The sequence below is a fragment of the Mandrillus leucophaeus genome, unplaced genomic scaffold, assembly GCF_000951045.1.
Source record: "Mandrillus leucophaeus isolate KB7577 unplaced genomic scaffold, Mleu.le_1.0 Scaffold464, whole genome shotgun sequence".
In the NCBI taxonomy this organism is placed as follows: domain Eukaryota; kingdom Metazoa; phylum Chordata; class Mammalia; order Primates; family Cercopithecidae; genus Mandrillus; species Mandrillus leucophaeus.
In genome coordinates this window covers 1480291-1505763 of record NW_012104965.1, presented here as the reverse complement: position 1 = coordinate 1505763, position 25473 = coordinate 1480291, and the positions used below count along the sequence as shown (strand labels likewise).

Genomic DNA, 25473 nt, shown 5'->3' with positions numbered 1-25473 from the left:
TTTTGCCGGGGGACGGAGTCTCCCTCTGTCCCCCAGACTGGAGTGCAGTGGCGAGATCTCAGCTCACTGCAAGCTCCGCCTCCCAGGTTCATGCTGTTCTCCTGCTTCAGCCTCCCGAGTAGCTGGGACTACAGGCGCCCACCACCACGCCCGGTTAATTTTTTGTAGAGACGGGATTTCACCGTGTTAGCCAGGATGGTCTCGATCTCCTGACCTCGTGATCCGCCCATCTCAGCCTCCCAAAGTGCTGGGATTACAGGCGTCAGCCACCGCGGACAGCCGGTATGTAGCCTTTTCAGATTGGCTTCTTTCACTTTGTTACATGCATTTAGGGGTACTCCAAATCTTTTCGTGGTTTGAGAACTCATTTGTTTTTACCACCAAGTAATATTCAATTATCTACAAGGACCACCATTTATTTATCTATTCACCTACTGAATAATATCTTGGTTTTTTTTCCCCCAAGTTTTGGCAATTGTAGACAAAACCATGTAAACATTCATGTGCAGGTTTTTGTGTGGATATACATTTTGAGCTCTTTTGGGTAAATACCAAAGAGTGTGATTGCTAGATCATATGGTAAGAGTATGTTCAGTTTTGTTAGAAACTGCCAATTTCTCCAAAGTGGCTCTTCCATTTGCATGCCCATTAGCATTGAATGAGAGTTTTTGTTACTCCACATCCTTGCCAGCATTTTGTGTTCTCAGTGTTTTAGATTTTAGCCATTCTAGTAGGTGTATAGTGATACCTCATTGTTGCTTTAATTTGCAATTGTCTAATAACATATGATGTTGGTCATCATTTTACAAGCTTATTTGCCATCTTCTTTGGCGAGGTATCAATTGCATCTTTTGCTCATTTTTGATTGGTTGTCCCTTTTCTTATTGTTAAATTTTAAGTGTTCTTTGTATATTTTGGATAACAGTGCTTTATAAAGTATGTCTTCTGCAAATATTTTCTGTAGTCTGTGTCTTCTCACTCTCTTGATAGTGTCTATCACAGAGCAGACATTTTTAATTCTAATGAAGTTCAGCATACCAATTCTTTCTTTCATAGATCATGTCCCTGGTCTTGTATCTAAAAAGTCATTGCCATACCCAATGTCATCTACATTTCCTCCTATGTTATCTTCTGAAAGTTATATAGTTTTTCATTTTATAGTTAAGTCTATGATGCACTTTGAGTTAATTTATTGTGAAGAGTTAAGGTCTATGATTCATTTATTTTTGCATATAAATGTCCAGTTGTTCCAGCACCATTTGCTGAAAAGACTGTCTTTACTCCATTGTATTACCATTGTTCATTTGTAAAGATCACTTGAATATAATTATGTGGGCCTATTTCTTGATTATCTATTCTATATCATTGATTTATTTGTCTATTGTTTCACCAATACAGTGGGTGAGAGGGTACATCCTTGGTTTGTTCCTTATCTTAGTGGAAAAACTTCCAGTTTCTCATCATTAAATATGATATTAACTGTAGGGTTTTTGCAGATTTTTTTTTATCAAGTATATGAAATTCCCTTCTCTTCCTAGTTTGCCAAAAGTTTTTAATCATGAATGCATGTTGGTTTTTGTCAAATGCCTTTTCTGCATCTATTGATGTGATCATCTGATTTTCTTCTTTAGCCTGTTATATAATGAATTGCATTATTTGATTTTTTCTTTTTTTTTAATCTAAAAAAAAAGTAGTGACAAGGTCTGGCTATGTTGCCCAGACTGGTCTCAAACTCCTGGGCTCACACGGTCCTCCCACCTCGGCCCCCTAAGGTGCTGGGATTACAGGCATGAGCCACCATGCTCAGTCACATTAACTGATTTTTAAATATTGAACCAGATTTGCACACCTGGAGTAAATCCCACTACACTGGTCATGGAGGATAATTTTTTTTCATATATTGTTGGATTTGATTTGCTAATATTTTGTTGAGGATTTTTGCATCTATGTTCATGTGAGATACTGGTCTGCCATTTTTTTTTTCTTGTAATATTTTTGGTTTTGGTATTTGGCCTAATAGAATGAGTTTGGAAGTGTTTTCTCTGGTTTTATCTCCTGGAAGAGGTTGTAGATAATTAGTATGATTTCTTTTCCTTAAACATATGGTAGAATTCACCAGTGAACTCATCTGAGGCTAGTTCCTTCTACTTTGGAAGGTTATTCATTATTGATTCAATTTCATTAATAGGTATAGACCTATTCAAATTGTCTATTTCCTCTTGTGTTAGTTTTGGCAGATTGTGTCTTTCAATGAATTGGTCCATTTCATCTAGATTATCAAATTTGTGGGCACAGAGTTGTTCATAGTATTTGATGATTATCCTTTTGATAACATGGGATCAGTGATGAGAGCCCCTTTTTATTTATGATATTGGTAATTTTCATCCTCTTTCTCTCTTTTTCTTAGTTAACCTGGCTAGAAATTTTATAAATTTTATTGATCTTTTTAAAGAATCAGCTTTTGGTTTCATTAATTTATGTCTTTATTCCAGTTTTGAATTTCATTTATTTCTGCTCTGATTTTTATTATTATTACTACTTGCTTACTTTGGGGTTATTTGATCCATTATTTTTTTAGTTTCCTAAGGCAAAAGTTTCGATTATTGATTTTAGATCTCTCTTCTTTTCTAATGTATTCATTCAATGTTATAAATTTTCCTCTAAGCACTGATTTTGCTGCATTCCATAAATTTTGATGTTTTATTTTTATTTTCAATTAGTTCAAACTATTTCAAAATTTCTCTTGAGAAATTGATCTCTTATTCTTTGACCAATGTTTTATTTAGAAGTCGTTGTTTAATCTCTATTTTGGGATTTTCCAGCTATCTTTCTGTTACGATTTCTAGTTTATTTCCCCTGTGGTCTGGGAGCAGACAGTGCATGATATCTATTTTTTAAAATTTGTTAAAGTGTATTTTATGGCCCAGAATATGGTCTATCTTGGTGAATGTTCCATATAAGCATGAGAAGAATGTCTATTATGCTGTTGTTAGATGAATTTGGCTACAGATGTCAATTATGTTTAGTTGATTGAGGATGCTGTTGAGTTCAACTATGTCTTTAATGATTTTCTGTCTGCAGTCTTTGTCCTGTCTGCAGCATCTGTCCATTTCTGACACAGTGGTCTTGAAATCTGACTATGATAGTGGATTCATCCATTTCTCCTTGCAGTGCTATCAGTTTTTGGCTCATGCATTTTGATTGTCGTTAAGTCCACACACATTAAAGATTGTTATGTTTTCTTTGAGAGTAGACTCCTTTATCATTAAGTAATGCTCCCAGTTGCCACTGATAACTTTCTCTGCTTCGAAGTCCGTTCTGTCTGAAATTAATACAGCTACTCCAGCTTTTTGGCTAATGTTAACATGGCATATCTTTCTCTATCTGTTTACATTTGCTCTATATGTGTCTATTTTAAAATTTATTTATTTATTATGAGACGGAGTCTCCTTCTGTCTCACAGGCTGGAGTGCAGTGGTGTGATCTTGGCTCACTGCAGCCTCCACCCCCTGGGTTCAAGCGATTCTCCTGCCTCATCCTCCCAAGTAGCTGAGATGATAGGCGTGCACCACCACGCCCGGCTAATTTTTGTATTTTTAGGAGAGACAGAGTTTCACTATGTTGGCCAGGCTGGTCTTGAACTCCTGACCTCAAGTGATCCGCCTGCCTCAGCCTTCCAAAGTGCTGGGATTACAGGCGTGAGCTACTGTGCCAGTCTATATGTCTATATATTTAAAGTTGGCTTCTTATAGACAACTATAGTTGAGTCTTGTTTTTTATCCACTTTGACTGTTTTGTAATTGCTGTTTTTAGTCCAATGATGTTCAAAATAACTTGATGGAGTTGGAGTAATATGTACTACATGTGTTACTATTTTCTATTTGTTGCCTTTGTCATCTATCCCTTGTTTTGTCATTCTTTTTCTGCCATTTGTGGTTTTAATTGATCAGTTTATATGATTTCATTTTCTGCCCCTTTTTAGCATATCAGTTACATTTCTTTTAAAATGATTTTTAGTGTTTGCTCTACTGTTTGCAATATACATTTACAACTAATTTAAGTTCCCTTTCAAATAACAATATACTGCTTCATGAGTAGCAGAAATACCTTAAATAGCAAAATAATCCAAAGTCCTCCCTCTTATCCCTTGCTGGGATTCATTGCTATCATTCATTTCACTTATATATAAGCATGCATAAGCATTTACAATACACAAACATATGTAATTAAATACATTGTTACTATTGTTGTTTTGAATAAACTGCTGTTAAGTCGATTAAGAATAAGAATAATTGGCCAAGCACGGTGGCTCATGGATGTAATCCCAGCACTTTGGGAGGCTGAGGCAGGTGAATCACCTGAAGTTGGGAGTTCGAGACCAGCCTGACCAACATGGAGAAACCCCGTCTCTACTAAAAATACAAAATTAGGTGGGCATGGTGGCACATGCCTGTAATCCCAGCTACTAGAGAGGCTGAGGCAGGAGAATCACTTGAACCTGGAAGGCAGAGGTTGTGGTGAGCCGAGATCACCACTGAACTCCAGCCTGGGCAACAAGAAGGAAATTCTGTCTCAAAAAAAAAAAAAAAAAAAAAAAAAAAAGAATAATCGGCTGGGCGCAGTGGCTCACGCCTGTAATCCCAGCACTTTGGGAGGCCGAGACGGGTAGATCACAAGGTCAGGAGATCGAAACCATCCTGGCTAACATAGTGAAACCCCGTTTCTACTAAAGATACAAAAATTAGCTGGGTGTGGTGGCACGTACCTGTAATCCCAGCTACTTGGGAGGCTGAGGCAGGAGAATTGCTTGAACCAGGGAGTTGGAAGTTGCAGTGAGCCAAGATCATGCCACTGCACTCCAGCATGGTGACAGAGCGAGACTCTGTCACAAGAAAAAAAAAAAAGAGTAATTAAAGTTTGTATTTTACCTTCACTTATTTCTTCTTTGATGTTCTTCCTTCTTCTATATAGTTCCAAGTTTCTGACCTATCTCATTTTCCTTCTCTTTGAAAAACTTCATTTCACATTTTTTGCTAGGCAGGTCTACTGGCAACAAATTTATTCAACCTTTATCTGGGAAGTCCTTATTTCTCCTTCACTTTTGAAGGATAATTTCACAGGGTATAGACTGCTAGGTTGGTGGGCTTTTTTTCTCTCGATACTTTAAATATTTTACTCTACTCTCTTCTTGCTTGCATGGTTTCTTTCTTTTTTTTTTTTTTTTTCCTTTTCTTTTTTGAGATGGAGTCTAACTTTGTTACCCAGGCGGGAGTACAGTGGCGTGATTTCGGCTCACTGCAACCTCTGCCTCCCAGGTCCAAGCGATTCCCTTGCATCAGCCTCCCAAGTAGCTGGGATTACAGGCACACGCCACCATGCCCAGCTAATTTTTGTATTTTCAATAGAGACAGGGTTTCACCATGTTGGCCAGGCTGGTCTTGAACTCGTAACCTCAGGTGATCCACCCACCTCGGCCTCCTAAAGTGCTGGGATTACACGTGTCAGCCACCGCGCCTGGCCTGCATGTTTTCTTTGAAGAGGCCAGGCTGGTCTTGAACTCCTAACCTCAGGTGATCCACCCACCTCAGCCTCCTAAAGTGCTGGGATTACATGTGTCAGCCACCGTGCCCATCCTGCATGTTTTCTTTGAAGAAGTTAGATGTAATTCTTATCTTTGGTCTTATATACATAAGTTTTCTTTTTCCTGTGGCTTCTTTCAAGAGTTTTTTCTTTATCTTTGATTTTCTGCAGTTTGAATGATGTATGTAGGTATAGTATTTGTTGTGGGTGGAGGGTGCCATTTACCCTGTTTGGTGTCCTTTAAGGTTCCTGGGTCTGTGGTTTGGTGTCTGACATTAATTTGAGAAATTGTCATTCATTATTGTTTCAAGTATTTCTTTTATTCTTTTCTTTTTTTTTTTTTACCTTCTGGTATTTCCATTATGTGTATGTTACATCTTTTGTAGTTGTTCCACAGATTTTGTATATGCTGTTATGTTTTTTTAGTCTTTGTTCTCTTTGCTTTTCAGTTTTAGCGGTTTCTATTGACGTATCTTGAAGCTCAAAAACTCCTCTCCCAGATATGCCTATTTTACAAATTACCCATCAAAGACATTCTTCATTTGTTACACCTTTTTTGATCTCTAGCATTTCTTGATTCTTTCTTAGAATTCTAATCTCTCTGATTACCCTGCCCATCGGTTTTTGCAGGTTTTCTACTTTAACTGTTAGAACCCTTAGCATATTAATCATAGTTGTTTTAAATTCCTGGTCTGATAATTCCAACATCCCTGCCATATGCAAGTATGGTTCTGATGCTTGCTGTGTCTCAACAAACTGCTGTTTTGTTGTTGTTTGTTTGTTTTTTGCCTTTTAGTATGCCTTATAATTTTTTGTTGAAAAGTGGATACGATTTACTGAGTAAAAGAATATGCAGTAAATGGGCTTTTAGTAATGTGGTAGAAAAGGGGAGAGGAAGCATTCTATAACCCTGTGATTACATCCCTGTCTTTTTGTGAGCCTGTGCTTCTGGACTGGGAACTTGCCAGTGCTTCTCAGTATTCCCCGCTTAAGTGGGATAGGATGGCTACAGTGGGCTGGAGTTGGGTATTTTCCTTCTCCCACCTAGAAGAATAGAGGGGATTGGAGTTGGGTATTTCCTTTCCCTCCAGATAGAAGGCCAGACTAGGATGGAATTAGATATGTTCCTCCCACCAGGTTGGTTAGGTTCTGATAAAACTCCAATAGTTTCGCCCTGTTAAAACAGTTTCCTTGGAGGGCAGGGCTTGTTAAGAACAGAATACTCTGGTGTATTTTTTTTTTTTTTTTTGAGGTGGAGTTTCACTCTGTCACCCAGGCTGGAGTGCAGTAGAGTGATCTTGGTTCACTGCAACCTCCGCCTCCTGGATTCAAGTGATTCTCCTGCCTTAGCCTTCCAAGTAGCTGGGATTACAGGCACGCACCACCACGCCTGGCTAATTTTATTTTTAGTAGAGACAGGGTTTTGTCATGTTGGCCAGGCTGGTCTCAAAACTCCTGACCTCAAGTGATCTGCCCGCCTTGGCCTCCCAAAGTGCTGGAATTGCAAGGCATGAGCCACTGCACCTGGCCAACTCTGATGTATTTTATAACGGTTCCTTTTTCCCTCCCACTGAGAGAAACATGGGAGATTTTTCTGATATTCACTGCGAGAACCTGGTCAAGCTCCATTTATTTATTTATTTATTTATTTTTGCTCCTGGGACAGTCTCGCTCTGTCACCCAGGCTGGAGTTCAGTGGCACCATCTCAGCTCACTGCAACCTCTGCCTCCTGGGTTCAAGTGATTAGCCTGCCTCAGCCTCCCAAGCAGCTGGGATCACAGGCATGCACTACCACGCTGGCTAATTTGCATTTTTAGTAGAGATGGGGTTTCACCATGTTGGCCAGGCTGGTTTCGAACTCCTGACCTCTAGTGATCCGCCTGCCTCAGCCTCCCAAAGTGTTGGGATTACGGGTGTAAGCCACCGCACCCAGCCCCTGGTCAAGCTCCTTAAGGTAAAACTCACAAAACTGTGAGGACCTCCTATGACTGATCCCCAGTGGAGATTTTAACTCTCAGATTTGTCCGTTCCGAGCCTCCAGCAATTTGTGAGTTACATACAGTTCAGGTTTTCCTACCTCAGCACTGGTTCCCATGAAGTTTTCTGCTTGGGGATTTTTGCTATGGTAATTTGTGATTCTCTGTATTTACCTGTCTGTCTCTTCAATTTTCAGGGCAGTGGCTTGCCGTATAGCCTCACTTCTCTCATAGGTCAAAGAAGTGTTGATTTTCCAGTTTGTTGAGTTTTTACTTGTTATTATGACAGAATGATGACCTCCAAAGTGCCTTAGATGCTAGACTGGAAACTGAAAGTATCACCACTAGGTTTTTTTTTTGTTTTTTGGTTTTTTTTGAGATGCTCCGTTGCCCAGGCTGGAGTGCAATCACACGATCTCGGCTCACTGCAACTGCCACCTCCCAGATTCAAGTGATTCACCTGTCTCAGCCTCCAGAGTAGCTGGGATTACAGGCACATGCCACGATGCCCAGCTAATTTTTCTATTTTTAGTAGATACAGGGTTTCACTATGTCGGCCAGGCTGGTGTTGAACTCCTAACCGCAAGTGATCCACCCAACTCAGTCTCCCAAAGTGCTGGGATTACAGGTGTGAGCCACTGCGTGTGCGGCCTCCACTAATTTTTAATAAATGTGTTGAATCCACAACTCTCATTCATCAAGTTATATGTCAATGTTCATAAGTGATTTAGGCAATAACTTTCCTTGTGTTACCTTTATCTGGTTTTAATACCAAAGTTAAATTAGTCTTAGGAAACAGGTTAGACAGCTTTCTTTATTTTATATTTTCCATAGCCAGTTGAAGTAACATTGAATTCAGAATTCAGTTGTAAAACAATTTGGGGCTGGGGCTTTTTTGGAGGGCATATTGTATGTAAATGAGTTTTTTATTCTTTTTTTTTTTTTCTTTTTGAGACAGAGTCTTGCTTTGTCACCTAGGCTGGAGTTCAGTGGCATAATCTCGGCTCACTGCAACATCTGCCTCCTGGGCTCAAGCCATTTTCGTGCCTCAGCCTCCCAAGTAACTGGAACTACAGGTGTGCACCACCATGCCTAGCTAATTTTTGTATTTTTGTGGAGACGGGGTTTCATGATGTTGGCCAGGCTGGTCTGGAACTCCTGGCTTCAAGTGATCTGCCTGCCTTGGCCTCCCAAAGTGCTGGGATTATGGGCATGAGCCACTGCATCTGGGCTAAGTTTTTTATTCTTATTTCAACCTCTTTAATAGTTATTACTTAAAATTTAAAAAAAAATTTTGTGCCAATTTTTTAGCTTTTACAATATTTAACGATAAGTTTATTTCACCTAGGTTTGAAAGTTTACTTTTACTAGGGGAAAATATTCTTTCCCTCTTGTTTTGCTTGGTGTTTTATTTGCATCTTCTCTCTCTCTCTTATCCTTATATCTTGTTCCTCTGAATTTATTACTTAAGTTCTCTCTCTTTTTAATTTTTTAAACTTTAATTTCAATTAGTTTTTTTTTTTTTTTTTTGAGATGGAATTTCGCTCTTGTTGCCCAGGCTGGAGTGCAGTGGTGCAATCTCGGCTCACTGCAACCTCTGTCTTCTGGCTTCAAGTGATTCTCCTGCCTCAGCCTCCCAAGTAGCTGGGATTACAGGCCCCCACCACCATCCCCAGCTAATTTTTGTATTTTTAGTAGAGACAGGGTTTCACCAGGTTGGCCAAGCTGGTCTCGAACTTCTGACCTCAGGTGATCCACCCGCCTTGACCTCCCAAAGTGCTGGGATTACAGGTGTGAGCCACTGTGCCCAGCCAGTTCTCTCTCATTTTTAAATGATAGCTTAGCTGGAGAAACATTTCTGGATTTAAAGTTCTTTCCTTTCTTCCATTTGAAGATATTATATTATTGTATTTTTATATGTATTTTATATTTAGACACTGACATATCTAGTGTCCTTTTGATTCTTGTTCCTTAGTAGGTGATTTGCTTTTTTCTCCCTAAATATTGTTATACTTTTTTCTTTGGCTTTAAAGTCCTCACACTTTATGATAAAATGAAAAAAAAAATTATGTTGGGTTTAGCACTCTGAGTTCTTTCCACTTGAGATCTTATGTCTTTCTTTCACTCTGTAATATTCTTGATCACTAGTCTTTAAATATTTGTTCCCCTCTATTTTTTCCCTCTACTCTGACTCCTGTTAGATGGTTGATATAACATCTATTTCTGCTCTTTCAGTGTTTTAATTTTTCTAATCTTTCAATTGCATTACACATTTTTTTACACCTTCTGGAAGAATTTCACCCCTACTCTTCATCTCGCTAATTTAATCTTCAGATCAATCCTCTCTGTTATTCATCCCATCAGCTGAGTTAGTTGTTTCAATAACTAAACTTTTCTTGCATTCTCTTAAATATATTGGAGTTTGTATGCTGGAAAAGATAGATGTAATTGACCACTCAGACAAAAGTAGAATACTATTCTAGCAAAATATTCAAACCACATTAAGCCCTAATATAAAAAGATGTTTGAAGAATGCAATGCAACTGAAGTTTAAGAGATGGAAACAACTAAATGTGTTTGTTTTCTAAATAGACAAAGTATATTAGAAACTTCAAAGGTTTAAAAAAAAAACACTTTTGCTAGATTCTATTATTTGTTGCTATACAATACTGAAATCATTTTCTTTAATGGCCCTTTGAGGTTATCCTAATAAAACGTGCTTTTTATTTTTTTGTTTTCTTTTTTTTTTTTTTGAGACAGAATCTCACTCTGTCACCCAAGCTGGAGTGAAGTGGCATGGTCTCAGCTCACTGCAACCTCCACTTCCCAGTTTCAAGCAATTCCTGTGCCTCAGCCTCCCGAGTAGCTGGGATTACAGGTGTGCGCCATCACATCCAGCTAATTTTTCTTTTTTTTCTTTTTCTTTTTTTTTTTTTTTTTTAAGTAGAGACAGGGGTTTTGCCATGTTGGCCAGGCTGGTCTTAAATTCCTGACTTCAAGTGATCTCCCTGTTTCGGCCTCCCAAAGTGCCACAGGCATGAGCCACCACGATTGGCCTAAAACGTGCTATATTTAAGAGTGAATAAGCAATCTGTTTAATATCCCTTAAAAAAAACCCTAAACATTCCATACTGTCTCTGTTTGGGTTTTCTTCATAACTACCTGTTTCTGATCCATGTTTCGGTATTCTCTCTTATCTTTCTAAGGATGCTTTTCACATTTATTCTAAACTTTTCTACTATCTGTTGCATTAGTTCTGTTTCCTATGATACTGCTTTGTTGCCTGTCATTCCCAGGGCTTGTGGTCTTCACATTTGTCTTGATTTTTTCTTTTGGGATCGTGTTTTATTTTCTTTGATTGGTCAACAACCTTGGATTTTCTTTTTTTATGGGGAGAGGAGTCAAAGAACAGCTATAGCTCATGGTCCTCCATGTATGTTTAGGGTAGGGAGGAGAGGTTTTTCAGCTTGGAAAGCTCCAGGTCAGAGACCCTGCAGTGATACAACCTGAGCTCTTTGTTCCCAGGCACCCCTTAAGCATACATGTACCTCCAGAATCAAACTAGTACCTCTGTGGTAGGCACTGCTTTTCATGAGGGAATTGGGCTATTATTCTTGTTTGAAACTGCCAGGCCTATGGGATGGGTGGCAGGAAAAAAATTGCCGAAGGGTCAGCCAGCTCACAGGCACTCTTTGCTCCCAGAGCTCCTCCTTCCCCAGTGAAGTTCCAGGGCTTCCTTGACGGTGACTCTGCCACGCTCGCCAGAATTTCCTGCCCCATCATAGAGATGCCTGGGCAGCGATCACAACAGGGTAACAAGGGAAAGAAATCAAGAGAACAAGTAGAAAGCTCCCTTGGTCCTCCCTGCTTCATCACTATTCCCCACTAGGGGGAACTCAGCTATCCATATCCTATCTCTCTGCAGCAGCTTCAGGGCCAGGTTTAGTGGAAGAGGCTGTAGACAGTGTACTGGCTATCTTGTCAGGAACTGGAATTCCCAGCAATGGTTCCTTGTCTTCACTTGGCTTGGTATTTGATATCCTGGTTACACTATGGGCTTTTTGTTTTGTTTCAGTTTTTGAGAATAAAATTTACTCATTCAGCAAGTATTTATTGAACACTATGGTTTGTAAGATCCCTTGCCGAGTATTGAGGTAAAAAAGCCAAAAAGCCTTTCTAACCACTGCTTTCTCTGGAATTAGCTAAACAAATCACCTTGGCATTGCCTAGGGTTCTTCGGTCTCTGAGTCACCACACCTGCCAGGAACCAACCTAGAATTTCCTCTCTCATGATGTTTGCTGGGGCATGTTCTTTCCTTCAAAAGTCTGCTAACAACTCACCTTCTGCCTGTCACCTTTCCTTTAGCCTCAATCGTTCTTCCCATCTCCATTTTCACTGAGAGCTTCTGTATGAAGTTATAATGTTCAGAAGGCATTTGGAAAAAGTGCTCACCCAAGGGTGGTCTGGTTTTCCATGTAGCTCTGCCACTATTAGATGTATGATCTTTGTTGTTACTTCACCTCCTAGGGCCCCAGTCTCTGCCATCTCTGTGAGCCTGTGTTTATGACTGTACTGGCTTCTGACTCTTCCTGTAGTTTCAAGAGGTCTTGAGTGGAAGGGCTAGGTCTTTGAAATATTTAATACATTTTACTCGTCGACTGGTAGGTTTAGCACACATTCCTTTTTTTTTTTTCTTTTTGAGACAGGGTCTCTCACTCTATTGCCCAGGCTGGATTACAGTGGCATAATCTTGGCTCACTGCAACTTCCGCCTCCCGGATTCAAACAATTCTCCTGCCTCAGTCTCCTGAGTAGCTGGGACCTACTACCGCACTTGGCTAGTTTTGTATTTTTTGGTAGAGACGGGGTTTCACTGTATTGGTCAGGCTGGTTTTGAACTCCTGGCCTCAAGTGATCTACCTGCCTTGGCCTCCCAAAGTCCTGGGATTACAGGTGTGAGCCACTGCGCCTGGCCCTGGCTTTTTTTTTTTTTTTTTTTTTTTTTCAGATAATGTCTTGCTCTGTTGCCTAGGCTGAAGTACAGTGACACAATCATGGCTCATGGCAGCCTCCAGCTCCTGGGCCCAAGCATTCCTCCTGCCTCAGCCTCCCAAGTAGCTCAGAAAACAGTCATGTGCCACCATGCCTGGCTAGCATGTAACTTTTATCGTAAGGTAACAAAATCACTCTTGTGCCTCTTGATATACAATGCTGTGGCAGGTGCTTTTTACAACAGATTTGTCTCTGGTCTCTCAAAATCAGCATGAATCAGCCTAACTAATGTTGGGGCATTATTTTATCCTTTTCTTGAAGGAAAGATACATATGTAAATGGTATGAATGTATACTGAAAGAGGAGAAGGCACAGAGTCATGTTCTGCCCCTACAGATCATTCAGGGTATGTGTGAGACAAAGTCCTCAAAGACAGGACCATGCAGTTCTCCAGGTCCTTCTGGGACACAGAACTACTTGTATGAATGGCTCGGGTGTGATCTTAGGAGAGGCAAGAGGCCCTTGAGATTCCAGCACTTCTAAGACCCTCTTAACTACAGCTCGGCTCTCAAGAATTGCCTCATGTCCTTCTTTCCCTCCCAACATGATCTCTGCATCAATCCCATTCTTATCATTCTGTGATCAATGGTCCTCTGTCCACTCTCAGAGAATGAAGTGTTCCTCTTACTCTTTTGGTCACTGGCTCCTCATCATCTCCCATCTCCCCAGGGACTTTATTATTCCCCCCTCTCCTTTGTCTTCAACTTCTTCCTTATCCCTGGTTCTTCTTTTCAAGTCCTATGCCTGCTCAGCTCTCACTGTAAAACAAACCCTCATGCCTGCACACCTGCTCTCCCTCACCTGACTAGCACCACTTTGTCTCTCCATACTTGGTACGCATGTCACCAGCTCTCCTGGCCTCCTCTACAAGCTCATGCTTTGGCTATTCTCTGTTCCTAGAGCCCCCATGCATACCTCTAACCTCATGCTTATTCTACTGTACTGCACTTTACTTGCTTATATGTCTGACCCTCCCCCTTGACTAAATATAAGTTGAGGACCTCAACTGTATCTTTTACCTATGCTGGATTCCAACTGCCTTATATAGTGTATGCTCAAAAATGACTGTTGAATGAATAAAGTAGAAATGAACTCTAACATGATGAATGTGGCATTTGAGAAGTTGTCACCAAATCTAACTAAGGAACCTGGGATGGGACCACAGAATTCATAAGGTTTAAAACCTCAAGACCCATCTGCAGTGAGGTTTGAAGAAGTAAGTTATTCTGATATATTTCATTTTAAAAACAGCAGAATAGAACCACAGAATTCACTTTAAAAATTACATACACAGTACTTAGCCACTGAAGAACAAATTTTTAAATATAAAAAGCAAAAGGGAAGAAAAATAACTTGTAATTCCAGATGTAGAGATGATCTCTGTTAACATTTCCATCTATATTCAACTAGACATTTTTTTTTAATTTTACCCTTCAAAAAGTACATGCTGATGTAAATGTTTATTTATTTATTTACTTTTGAGACAGAGTCTCACTTTGTCACCCAGGCTGGAGTGCAGTGGCGCGATCACAGTTCACTGCAATCTCAATCTCCTAGCCTCAAGAGATCCTTCCACCTCATCCTCCCAAGTAGTGCAACCACTGGCGTGAGCCACCACAGCTGGCTCTTCTTTTTATTTTTTGTATCTTTTTCCTTATGTTGGCCAGGCTGGTCTCAAACTTCTGGGCTCAAGCAATCCTCCCACCTTGCCCTCCCAAAGTGCTGGGATTAGAGGTGTGAGTCACTGCACTGGGTGTGAATATATATTTAAAATGGCATCATCTCATATACACTTTTAAAATCTTACTTTTTCACTTCTAATGTGTATCTGTCCATGTCAATAAAAAACATAGCTGCAACATCCCTTTAATGTTGGTGTAGGATTAAGGCAGGTGAGGGTCATGATGAGTTTAACTAGTCCATTCTTTACTATTATACATTTAGGTTGTTTATGGTGTTTCACTATTTCGAACAATTTTTCAGCAAACATCTTTGTGCTTACATTTTTAAGCACTTACCCAATGAAATGCTGAGTATACATTTCTAAGGCTAAAATGTCCTGGTCAAAAGATACAAGTTTACATTTAAAGTTTGTTATGTATTGCCAAGTTGCTCCCCAGTAAGTTGTACCAATTTACACACTCACTAGCATGTACAAGAGTATCTTCCCCACACCCTCACCAACATGGATATGTTCATTCTACTTACTCTTTCTCAGTCTGATTTGGTTTTTCAGGTTTTCTCAAAATTTGTATCTCATTGATTGCTAGTTAGGCTAAACATATTTTCATATCTTTGTTGCTCCCTTTTATACTTCTTTTTGAGTTGCCTGTTCATATCCCCTAGTTTTATACTTGAAAAAGTTATATAAATATACACTTAAATATATAGATATATAGAAATCAACCCTCTCTCTGCTAAAAAGGTGACATACAGTTTTCTTAAATTGCTATTTGTATTTTAAAACTTTATTTATGGTGTCTTTTTAAAAATCTATTTTACTATGCATAAAGTTGAAGTGTTTTTTTCTATAGTTAATATTTTTTTTTTTCCTTCAAGCTTCCTGCCTTAGGTGTCTTCCCCACATGAGACAGAGATTACCAGTTGCCTACAAACACCTTCTCCTCATCTTTTTAGCATGGGAACATTGCTGCCTTAATATATTTTTGAGCCTCCTTTGCAGCTGGGTGTGACCAGGTGACCAGTGGGCTGATGAATGCAAGTGTTGTTGTGAGCCCTGGGGTAAAGCTCCTTAAAAGTAAGGGCTGAGCCCTTCTTTTCCTTTTCTGCTGTCTAGAAGGAAATAGCTAGAGCCTTGGCAGCCATCTTGGACTATTTCCATCATGAGGATGAAAGCCAAACTTGGCAGAGGGAACAGAAAGAAGGAGCCTACAGTCCTGATGGCATCATGAGGCTGTCACACCAGCCCTAGGCTGTCTACCTTTGGACTTCTCTTTTTTTGAGAGGATAAATAGGTTCGTACAGTCAGGCCTTTGGTAAGAACAACCCTAATCCCAAGAGAAATTCCTAACTCATACACCAACCCAAGGTTATATGTATATAATATATATATACTGGTTACATGTATATATACATTAATACTTACCTGTATTTTCATCTAAGTATTGTATCTAATACTTTATTTCTATGTGTACAGATATATGACTGAAAAGATATATAACCAAGATTTAACAGTGTGTATTAAATAATAGCATTTTGGTAGACTTTTTCAAAATGAAGATTGCTAAACCCACTGGTAGATAAAATTATTAAACTGAATTTTAGGAGAGGATCTAATTACAGAGTTTTACTCTATTAGGCATTATTTGAAGTTAGGCCAATGAACTTGACATGGAATTCTTTTATAATACAGATCTTGAGAAATAGGATTAATATCAATTTCCTTGCCTAATTGTGAGCTTTTATCCTGAGAAGTTAATTTTCAGAGGATATGACTATAAAATGTGAGACTCTACATCTAGTTGGGAATTTTCTGATAAAGGTAATTGGATATGTATCTAAACTTGTGCAATAAAGGGCTATGGTAAAACAAAATTTTACTATAGTTTCATTAGAGTCAGAATTTCAATATTATTGGTTGTATTTATTTATCTGTTTTTGATGAAAGGGGTCTCACTGTGAGGCTCAGACTGGTGTGGAACTCCTGGGCTTAAGCAATCCTCCTACTTCATACTCCTAAGTAGCTGGGACCATAGGTACACACCACCATCCCCAGCTTTGGTTTTAAAATAGGTTTTGACTGTAGGTGTAAAATGTTTTCTTAAACTTAACACATATTACTCCTGCTTCTATAAAAGCTAGTTAGATATTGGTGTTCAATTTAATGTAACTAGTATTTCCTTAACTACAACGTATTAAATACCTGCTATGTATTAATATTTAGTTTCAAAATGACCTATGAGACAGGCAATATAATTCCTATTTTAGAGAGAAGGACATTGAAGCTTAGAGATGTTCATTCACTTGTCCGAGGCTACTCATAGGCTGACTGAAAAAAAAGAAAAAAGCTTCTGAAAGCTGTTGACTCCAAAGCCTGAACTCTTGGCTACTCATTTTAGGCCCTGGGTTGGGCCTGCAGGAGATAAGAGATGAGTAAGACACAGTTTTCCACAGGCAATGTTAAAGAAAAATTAGAACTTACCTGCCTCACACAGGTTCATTATGTTAATACGAGTGGGCAGAGAACTGCCTTTTGAATTTGCTGCAGACACAGCCACAGCCCAATTTCCGGTTCTAGAAATGACTGTGGTCCAGGAGGTGTGTCCTGTGATGTTCTGTGTCATAACTTTCCCTCCTGTCAGCTCCTGCAAGGTCACCTGATAGTGGAGAATTTTTCCTCTTGCCTCTGAGACACTCAGATTCTGCAACAAGACACATTTATTCACTGTTTACTCCCAGACAAGATCACTGAGGCTCTGTGTCTGGACCTCATGGGTACAGATGTACCAGGCAGCTACAGCCGAGTGACCTTTTTATTCATATCATCTCATGTTCCCCGCTACACACTTTCATGCAACACCCACCTTCCCCTCCCTGCCATTTAGGAAATAAAAAATCAGTTAACGTTTTTAAAAGATAATTCTTAAGAACACATTGATTTTCTTTTTTGCTTTAAAATGAAACTTACTAATAGCAGACAACTTGGTCACATCCAATAGAATAAGTGTAGAATCTCAACTCAGAAGATCTGGATTTGAGTTCCAGCTCTACTGTTTATACAGCCCAAAGGCAAGGCACTCAGCCTCCCTGAGTCTCCATTTTTAAATCTGTAAATCTCACACACATATAACCTTTTCTACAGAAAGCGCACTGCTGCTCAAGACATCAAACAGAAGATTTTCAAGAGCTAAACTAGTAAAATCTTCATTTAGTGAATTGAATTAGCCATCTGTGCTAGGAAACTAAGACACTGTTCATAAACGTGTGACTAACAACATTTGGAACTGCAAAAATTCCAATTGAGATAATTTGGGAGCAATCCCAGAAAGTAAGCAGATAACTAATTATTTGTATTATAACCCTGTTTTGACAAGGACCATGAGAAACAGAAGCGTAGAATACGGAGAGTTGTCAAGTCTAGCACTGGCGGTGCCCATCCATGCCTAATACAAGTAGAGGAAGGCTTGCTCCCCAGATTCAAGTGCTACAGTTTTCTTTGCAAGGCTGTCCCTTCCATGAGTGGGGGGCCTCCACCTGCCTTTGCTGAAAGACACACTGTAGTCAGCAAATGCCCCTTGCTTGGGTTCCTGCTCACCAAGCACTCTTCTGATAATGTGGTTTTCTTTGTCGTTTATCTGTCAGGAAAGGCTGGGCTAACATGAACATCTGGTTCACTTATAATTTGTATTTTTCACTTTAAGTGAATAAATTGGCCTTCTGATTATAATTTGGCTTCTGAAACAATTAGCATACTGGGAGAGAATGTTCCAACCTGCTGACTCAAGCCTCTGGTTGGCCCCACAGCTGCATTTCTTGCTGAAATTAGTCCATGAGCATCTAGTTTTTATATTTCCATTTCTGGAAGCTTGGTTAATGCAAGTCCATTCTGGTGACTCTTCTGGATCCAAAAGGTCCAAAACTAGATCTTAAACCATGGTCAGTGTACCAGATGGATGTCATGTTGCTGTGGGCCCTTTTGTGTGGACATTCTGCTTTCCCTAAAATCAGCATTTCGAACATATGTCGCTGCTGATCTCATAGGCCTGTTGTATGGATTAGAATAAGCAAATGCTTTTTAAAGTAGGATGTTCTAAACTATTATTATTAAATATGCCCTTTGTCAGAGGAGAAAAACAATAAATTAAAGCAGACACTGGCAAGGGAAGACCATCCCCTCAGCTATCTCTCACTCCATCCTCCCCTATCTGTCTCTTCTGCAAGTCCAGAGATAGGACTGTTACCTCCATTCACACACCAAGTTTTCCAACCCTAAGGTACTTCCCAAGAGTTAACTGAGCTCACAGAACTCTTCTTTTTGGTCAGGGACCCAAGAGGCTTCAGTCCCATGCTAACTTTGCAAACCAGTCTTATTATCTCCCTCCCACTGTCCTTCATAGACATCCCAGAAATCTCGTTTCGGGTGAAATGTTATCTTGGATCCAATGACTATGCATAGTGACTGCTGTGAAAATCTAGCTGATCACAGCAGTCTAGTAAATAGGGGTGTGGCTCTGATGGATCATGAAGATTTCCAGAGGGCATGGACCCAGACTCTTACATTTTCCCCTTCACATCCCGTATTTTAGAGTTGAAAGTATCAACGAAAAGGTGGGAGTGGGATGGAAGTAGTTGGACAAGTAAATATGGTATCCCATGGGTTAGGCTGATACAAGATGTCAAACTCAATTTTTTGAATAAAGATTATCCTTTCTTAGGTAATTGGTCTCCTTAATCAAAATGAAAAACAAGCCTAACTGGTCCAACAGGGTCCATGGAACAAAAAACTTCAATGAGCCAGTAGGAATTGAAGATATTTAGCCACTTAGTCTCCTGAAGCAACTGAAAACAGTATAATCAGTTCAGGGTTTTGTTTTGTTTTGTTTTGTTTTGTTTTGGGCAACATAAAGTTTACAAATGGTGTATGTAGTCCATCACTCCTGGATTATGCCTTGCCCTGATGGAAGGAAATATCAAGGAACCACCAAACTGGAAGTGAATCTACAGATTAACAATTAATTCAAGGATTCATTTTATAAGTGGGAAAACAGGGGCCCATGGACATGAAGTGACTTGCTTAAGGCCGTTCAATGGACAGACGAAGAAGGTAGGCGCAGAATCCAGAACTCTCGACTTCTAGGCCAGTGTTCCCTCTGTTATGACGTGCTGCTCCCTATTTAGACAAGCCTGAGACATTGAACTGGTAGGAGTGGGCAGCCGCGTTTCATAGTTGAAATCCCCAGCTACCCTTCCAGCCCAAAATTGCAAAGCAACTTCTCTAATTGTGATGTTTGATACATTCTGACATGCAGCACGAACAGGCAGCATGAGTTCATCAGTTTGGAGAGGGTGGAGACCGAGAATCCCTTTTTTCCCAGAGTTAGCAGGTTCTGAGTCACAGGAGACAAGCTGTGAGCTCAGAAGGACTGCAGACTGGAGGAGCCCGCCGACTCTTTCCAGATCAACTTATTTGTATGCTGGTGCTGCTGGTTTGGGTGAATGATAAAAGAAAGACCAACATTCATTGGGCTATACCATGAGCCAGGAGCTTTATGTCTAATGTCCCATTTAGTCCTTGTAACTCTCCATTCTGATTCTGAGGATGTTGAAGCTTGGGGAAGTTAAGGAACTGTTTCAAATAGCCCCACAGAAAAGTAATGTGAGATTTTTGAGTGCCCTCTGGTGGATGTGAGAGCGGTGTGCAGTATCCAGAACGTGTCTGGCATCCCTGGGAGTGTCTCCAAGACCTGCCACCTCTCGTACCTTCTCTGGCAGTGCTGAGAATGGTCTCAGGCTAGTGTTCCTACTGTCATTGTCACCTTCTCCTATTGGTAAGAGTATGCTATAAAGGAACCACAGTCCCATTGCCTCTCTCCTTCAGTTTTCTTTCTGCTCTGTCCTGTGGTAAATGATTTAAATTTATTATGGAAAGCCTTTCTGACTTGGCTTTGTCTGAGAACTGAAGAGTGAACAGCTCTCTCAGTAAACCTACTGTAAGAGTTCTGCTGCCTGAAAAAGCTTTCAGCATTAAAAACATGGTAAATGTAATCCATGACGGGACAAAATCTGACACATTTCAGAAAGCAATGCATCTGTTTTTATTTTAATTAAAGATCTATTGAAGGAGGGGTGTCTCCATGAATTGGTAAATCATTTCTTCCTAAGATTTAAAAAACTTACTGAACTTCTCATAAAGTAATGCTCTACTTCTGAACTTCCCCTGATGCAAATAATAAACAAAAAAATCTGTTAGCGCTTAGCCTGTATCAAAGAAGAGGGCCTATAGTCTAGACCATAGAAAGCTGGGGGAATCTGAACACTATTAATCACAGCTTTTCTTTCTTTTGATTCTGGCTTTGGAATACTGCTGACTTTGATTTTTTTCTCATTAGAGCAGATCTTGCTTTCTTGCTCTACCACATAGCAGCTGTATGACCTTGGGCAAATTATTTTCCCTCTTTGAGCCTCAATGCCCTTATTTATAAAATCAGGATACTGTCATGTGCAATGTAGGCTTATTGGAGCATTCAATGAGTTAAGGGAGGTAAACTGTTTTAAAGAGTGCTTGGCACATGTTAAGATTCTTGGCGACTTCCCTTCTCTCAGTTACTCTAAAGTAATATAAAAATATCATGATTGGCACTTTTGCTAACATACCTACATGACTCTTCTACCAGTCTCTGAAGAGCTAAGTCATCTTGACTCTTGGCTTACTCTTCAGTTCTATATGGAAGTCTCACCAATGCCATTCAGTTGGTTACAAAATACACGTAATTTGTAAGTTTTTGTGGGCATCTTGATTTTAAAACTCATGACTGCCTTCTGCAACCCCAGTCCAAATGAAGAAGTGATTCAAAAGACAACCCTCGGCCGTGCGTGGTGGCTCACACCTGTAATCCCGGCACTTTGGGAGGCCGAGGTGGGTAAATCACTTGAAGTCAGGAGTTCAAGACTAGCTCACCCACCATGGTAAAACCCTGTTTCTACTAAAAATACAAAAAATAGCTGAGCATAATGGTGCATGCCTATAATCACAGTCACTCGAGAGGCTGAGGTGGGAGAATTGCTTGAACCCAGGAGGCAGAGGTTGCAGTGAGCTAATATCGCACCATTGCACTCCAACCTGGGTGACAGAGTGAGAACCTGTCTCAAAAAAAGAAAAAGAAAAAAAAAAGACAACTTTCACCTGGACACTTAAAAAACACTCCATTGAAATTGTCTATCTAAGGATCTATTTCCCCACTAGCACCCTCAATGTCATGCACAATGTTTGCCTCATAACAATAACTTAACACTTTTCACAACGATTTCATTAATCTTCACAATAACTTCACATGATCTGCACTTTACTCATGAGTAAAATAAGGAACAGAGAGTTTAAGCACTTTGCCCAAGAACACCCAGCCAATAGGTAGTGAAGCTGGAACTTAAACCCAGGTGACACAGCTCTACCAAGAGGTGAACTCTTAACTGCTGGACCATGCTAGCCCTTCCTAGATACTCCCCCGTGTTCTGCTATACTGAACTGACTTAACTGATAGTCCGACCTCTTGGTGGTGATCCTGGCATAATGATTTCTATCTTGTTTGGCAGCTAGAAAAACAGAAAAATAAGAGAAACTTTCATGAAAGCAAAACTTTAAAATGCCCTTCCCATCTCTTCTTTCTATCTTCTGTTAATTGTTGGCTACCTACTCTCTTATTTTTTGCACTGGCCACATTCTGCTATCCAATCAAAATTCCCTACTTTCAACTGGCATAACATGTTTGACTAGTAAGCAAGGAAAAGCAGCCCTTTCTTTCCAAAAATATATTTGGAAATGCTGTGCCTGCCTGTGAGGGGCCAGGATTGGGAAGGGGGAGATAGAGTTGAATATTGCAACAAAACAATCTAAATTGTACCATCTGCTGCTTTTGTATTTAAATATTGATTCTGAGATTGGATAGCTCCTATAATTATTTAAATGCCCCAAGCTCCTGGCAGCCAATCCTCACTAGGGATTTACAATAGACCTTTGTCCTACATCAATATAAATCAGGTCCCAAATAATACTTTCCACTTTTAACAAGGCTTTTTCATACTAGGAGGCCAAAGAATTCATCACTTCAGTGCAATGTGATATAGGTTGGAATATTCTGCATATGAGAGAGAAATACAAGGAGAAAGAGACAAAGCGAATGTACTAATAAGCTGTTCCTTGCACAACAGTGTCTCTAAGGCTGTGCCGTAAATTGGTATACGGGGCTTGCTTATCTTCTCTTTCTTTCCATATTCTGTAGTTTGAGGGTAGCTGTTTGTCAAAACGAATTACCTCGTATAACAAATAAAAAACACTAAATATTTTCCCCACTTTTGGAACCAAGAGTTTTCTTTCTTTCTTTTCTTTTGTTTTTTTGAAATGGAGTCTCACACTGTCGTCGAGGCTGGAGTGCAGTGGCATGATCTCGGCTCACTGCAACTCTGCTTCCCGGGTTCAAGGGATTCTCCTGCCTCAGCCTCTTGAGTAGCTGGAGTTATAACTACATGCCACCATGCCTGGCTAATATTTTTGTATTTTTAGTAGAGACAAGGTTTGGCTGGTCTCAAACTCCTGAGCTCAGGTGATTCTCCCACCTCGGCCTCCCAAAGTGCTGAGATTACAGGCATGAGCCACCATGCCTGGCCTGAGTTTTCTTAACTCTCTCTGTATTGCTCTCAAAACACAGGAGCTGTGCTGTTGAATATGGGAGGGAGCCCCTAGCTGTAGGAAGTCACAGAGCCCTTGAAACATGGCTAGTCCGAGCTAAGATGTGCTACTGTCTGCAGAGTGAAATCTTACAATGTGCCCATACTGGCACTTAGTAGACACACCAGTTTTTGAAGACTTGGTAGGATAAAAAGGTTATAAAATATCTAAATAATTTAAAAAACTGATTACGTGGTGAAATGACAATGTTCTAGATCTACTGGATTAGATAAAATGTATTATTAGGCCGAGAGCCGTTGCTCATGCCTGTAATCCCAGCACTTGGGGAGGCTGAGGAAGGAGGATCACTTGAGGTCAGGAGTTTGAGACCAGTCTGGTCAACATGACAAAATCTCATCTCTACTAAAAATATAAAAATTAGCTAGGCGTGGTGGCACACACCTGTAATCCGAGCTACCTGGGAGGCTGAGGCACGAGAATCACTTGAACTTAGGGGGTAGAGGTTGCAGTGAGCCAAAATCACGCCACTGCACTCCAGCCTGAGCAACAGAGGGAGACTCTATCTCAAAAAAAAAAAAAAAAAATTAAAATTAATTTCACCTGTTTCTTTTTACATTTTAAAATTTGGCTACATAAAATTTTTTAAATCATGCATGTGGCTGACATTTGTGGCTCGCTGATATTTCCATGGAACAGTGTTTCACTAAAGTAATCCTTTCCATGCCAAATCCATAGAGGCGTCCCTCTTTGGTTGCTCACCACTCCCCGGCTCCACTAGGCGAGCTCAACCATCATCCCTCCAGCTGAACCTGGAACTGCTCCCTAACACCCAAGTGTCCTCAGCATCCTGCTCCTACTCCTGTCCTCTTGCTGGACTCTGAGCTCCAGGACATGAGGACTGGATTTGTCTTGTTCACTTTCACATCCCAGCTATGCAGTACAGTGTCTAATACTAAAGAGGAGCTTTCACATATTTCTTTGAGCGAAGGAATGAGCTTAACATGAGTATTTCTCTTCCAGACTCACGGCCTCAAACGAATTTCAAAAGTTTGTTTTGAAACAAGATATCACGATAACGAGAGGACGCTAAAGAAATTAAGAGAGGAAACTAGAAAGGCTAATGTGGCTTTACCTGGTTCTCATATCTTTTTCATATATATACGAAAGGTGGTTTTCTTCTAAAAATATACATGCTGTTTTAACTAGAAAAGAAGTATATGGGAATCATGGATTGAGATAATTAAGGAAAGGATACAATGTAAAACAGTACAGAAGGAGAGGAGAAAGGAAGTTTGAGGGAGAGGATTGCTAAAAGCCCCCTTTTGTAAAGGGGCCTAATCCAACCCTGGGGCTGTTTGTAATCAAGCAACATTTTTTACCTTTATTGCATTTATGGTTTTAACAATACCCAGGTGTTTTTGTTTCATTTCATAGATTAGGCTTTACTTTTTGGCTTCAACATTGAAAGTATTTTTCCTCTCAAAAATAGCTATGGGCCAGGTGTGGTGGGTTACGCCTGTAGTCCCAGCATTTTGGGAGGTTGAGGTGGGCAGATTACTTGAACCCAGGAGTTCATGACCAGCCTGGGCAACACGGTGAAACCCTGTCTCTGTGACAAACAAAAATTAGCTGGGCGTGGTGATGCATGCCTGTAGTCTCAGCTACTTGGGAGGCTGAGGTGGGAGGATCACTTGAGCACAGGAGGTGAAGGCTGTAGTGAGCCGAGACTGTGCCACCGCACTTTAGCCTGGGGCACAGAATGAGACTCTGTCTCAAAAAAAAACCAAAAAACAAACAAACAAAAAAACTATGATTTAAAAAAGTAGCACAAGATATTTTTGAGGAAATGGTACTTTCGGGAGAAACTAAGGCATGGGCAAAGAAGTGACAAACCATAACAAAGCAAAGGTCTCCTTCACCAGCATCCTCACACACTGACACATGCTCCCATTCATACACACATACTCACATACCTACACATTCACACCCTACTCACATATGCCCACACTCCCACACCTTCCACACACTCACACACATCCTTACACTCACATGCATTCACACCCACACTCACACACATACTCCCACCCAACCCCCAGGGGCTGCACCCGACCAGCACGGAGTTGTTCTCCTCTAATGTAAACATCCTACAAAAGTGAAAGGCCATCTCACATTTCTTCATATGCAAGAGAAATGTGCTCTCACTTTATTCACAGACAAATGGGGTTTTACTTGGGGCTTCCTTTGATGCCAATGCATGAAATTTCCTTCTTTGCAGTGGTGGGTGTTTCTTGCATTTGGTTTCCCAGAGTTGCTCAAAGGAAAAAAAAAAAAAAAAAAAACCACCACACACGCCCTTGCTCCCTTTCCCCAGTGAGGTATGACTTGGGCCCTGTCACAAAGCGATCTGGCTGCAGAGTTTTCCTTCTAGCCTGACACTTAGATGAGTCCCTCGTACCATGGCATTCCCTTGAATTCCCAAGCCTGCCTGAGAGTGGCATGAG

The 25473-nt window shown here is 40.3% G+C and overlaps 1 protein-coding gene across 4 annotated transcripts in view; it reads right to left on the bottom strand.

Moving 5' to 3' along the window:
- Positions 1-25473, bottom strand: part of IL12RB2 (interleukin 12 receptor, beta 2) — a 90263-nt gene that overhangs the window by 31158 nt on the left and 33632 nt on the right. For all 4 annotated transcript variants that reach the window (XR_001007647.1, XM_011994987.1, XM_011994988.1 and 1 more), the window contains exon 9: positions 16772-16991. Coding sequence is in view for 3 of the 4 variants with exons in the window: in XM_011994987.1 (XP_011850377.1) it covers positions 16772-16991 (220 nt within the window). In the remaining variant the exon portion in view is untranslated. The remainder of the gene's footprint in view (positions 1-16771; positions 16992-25473) is intronic.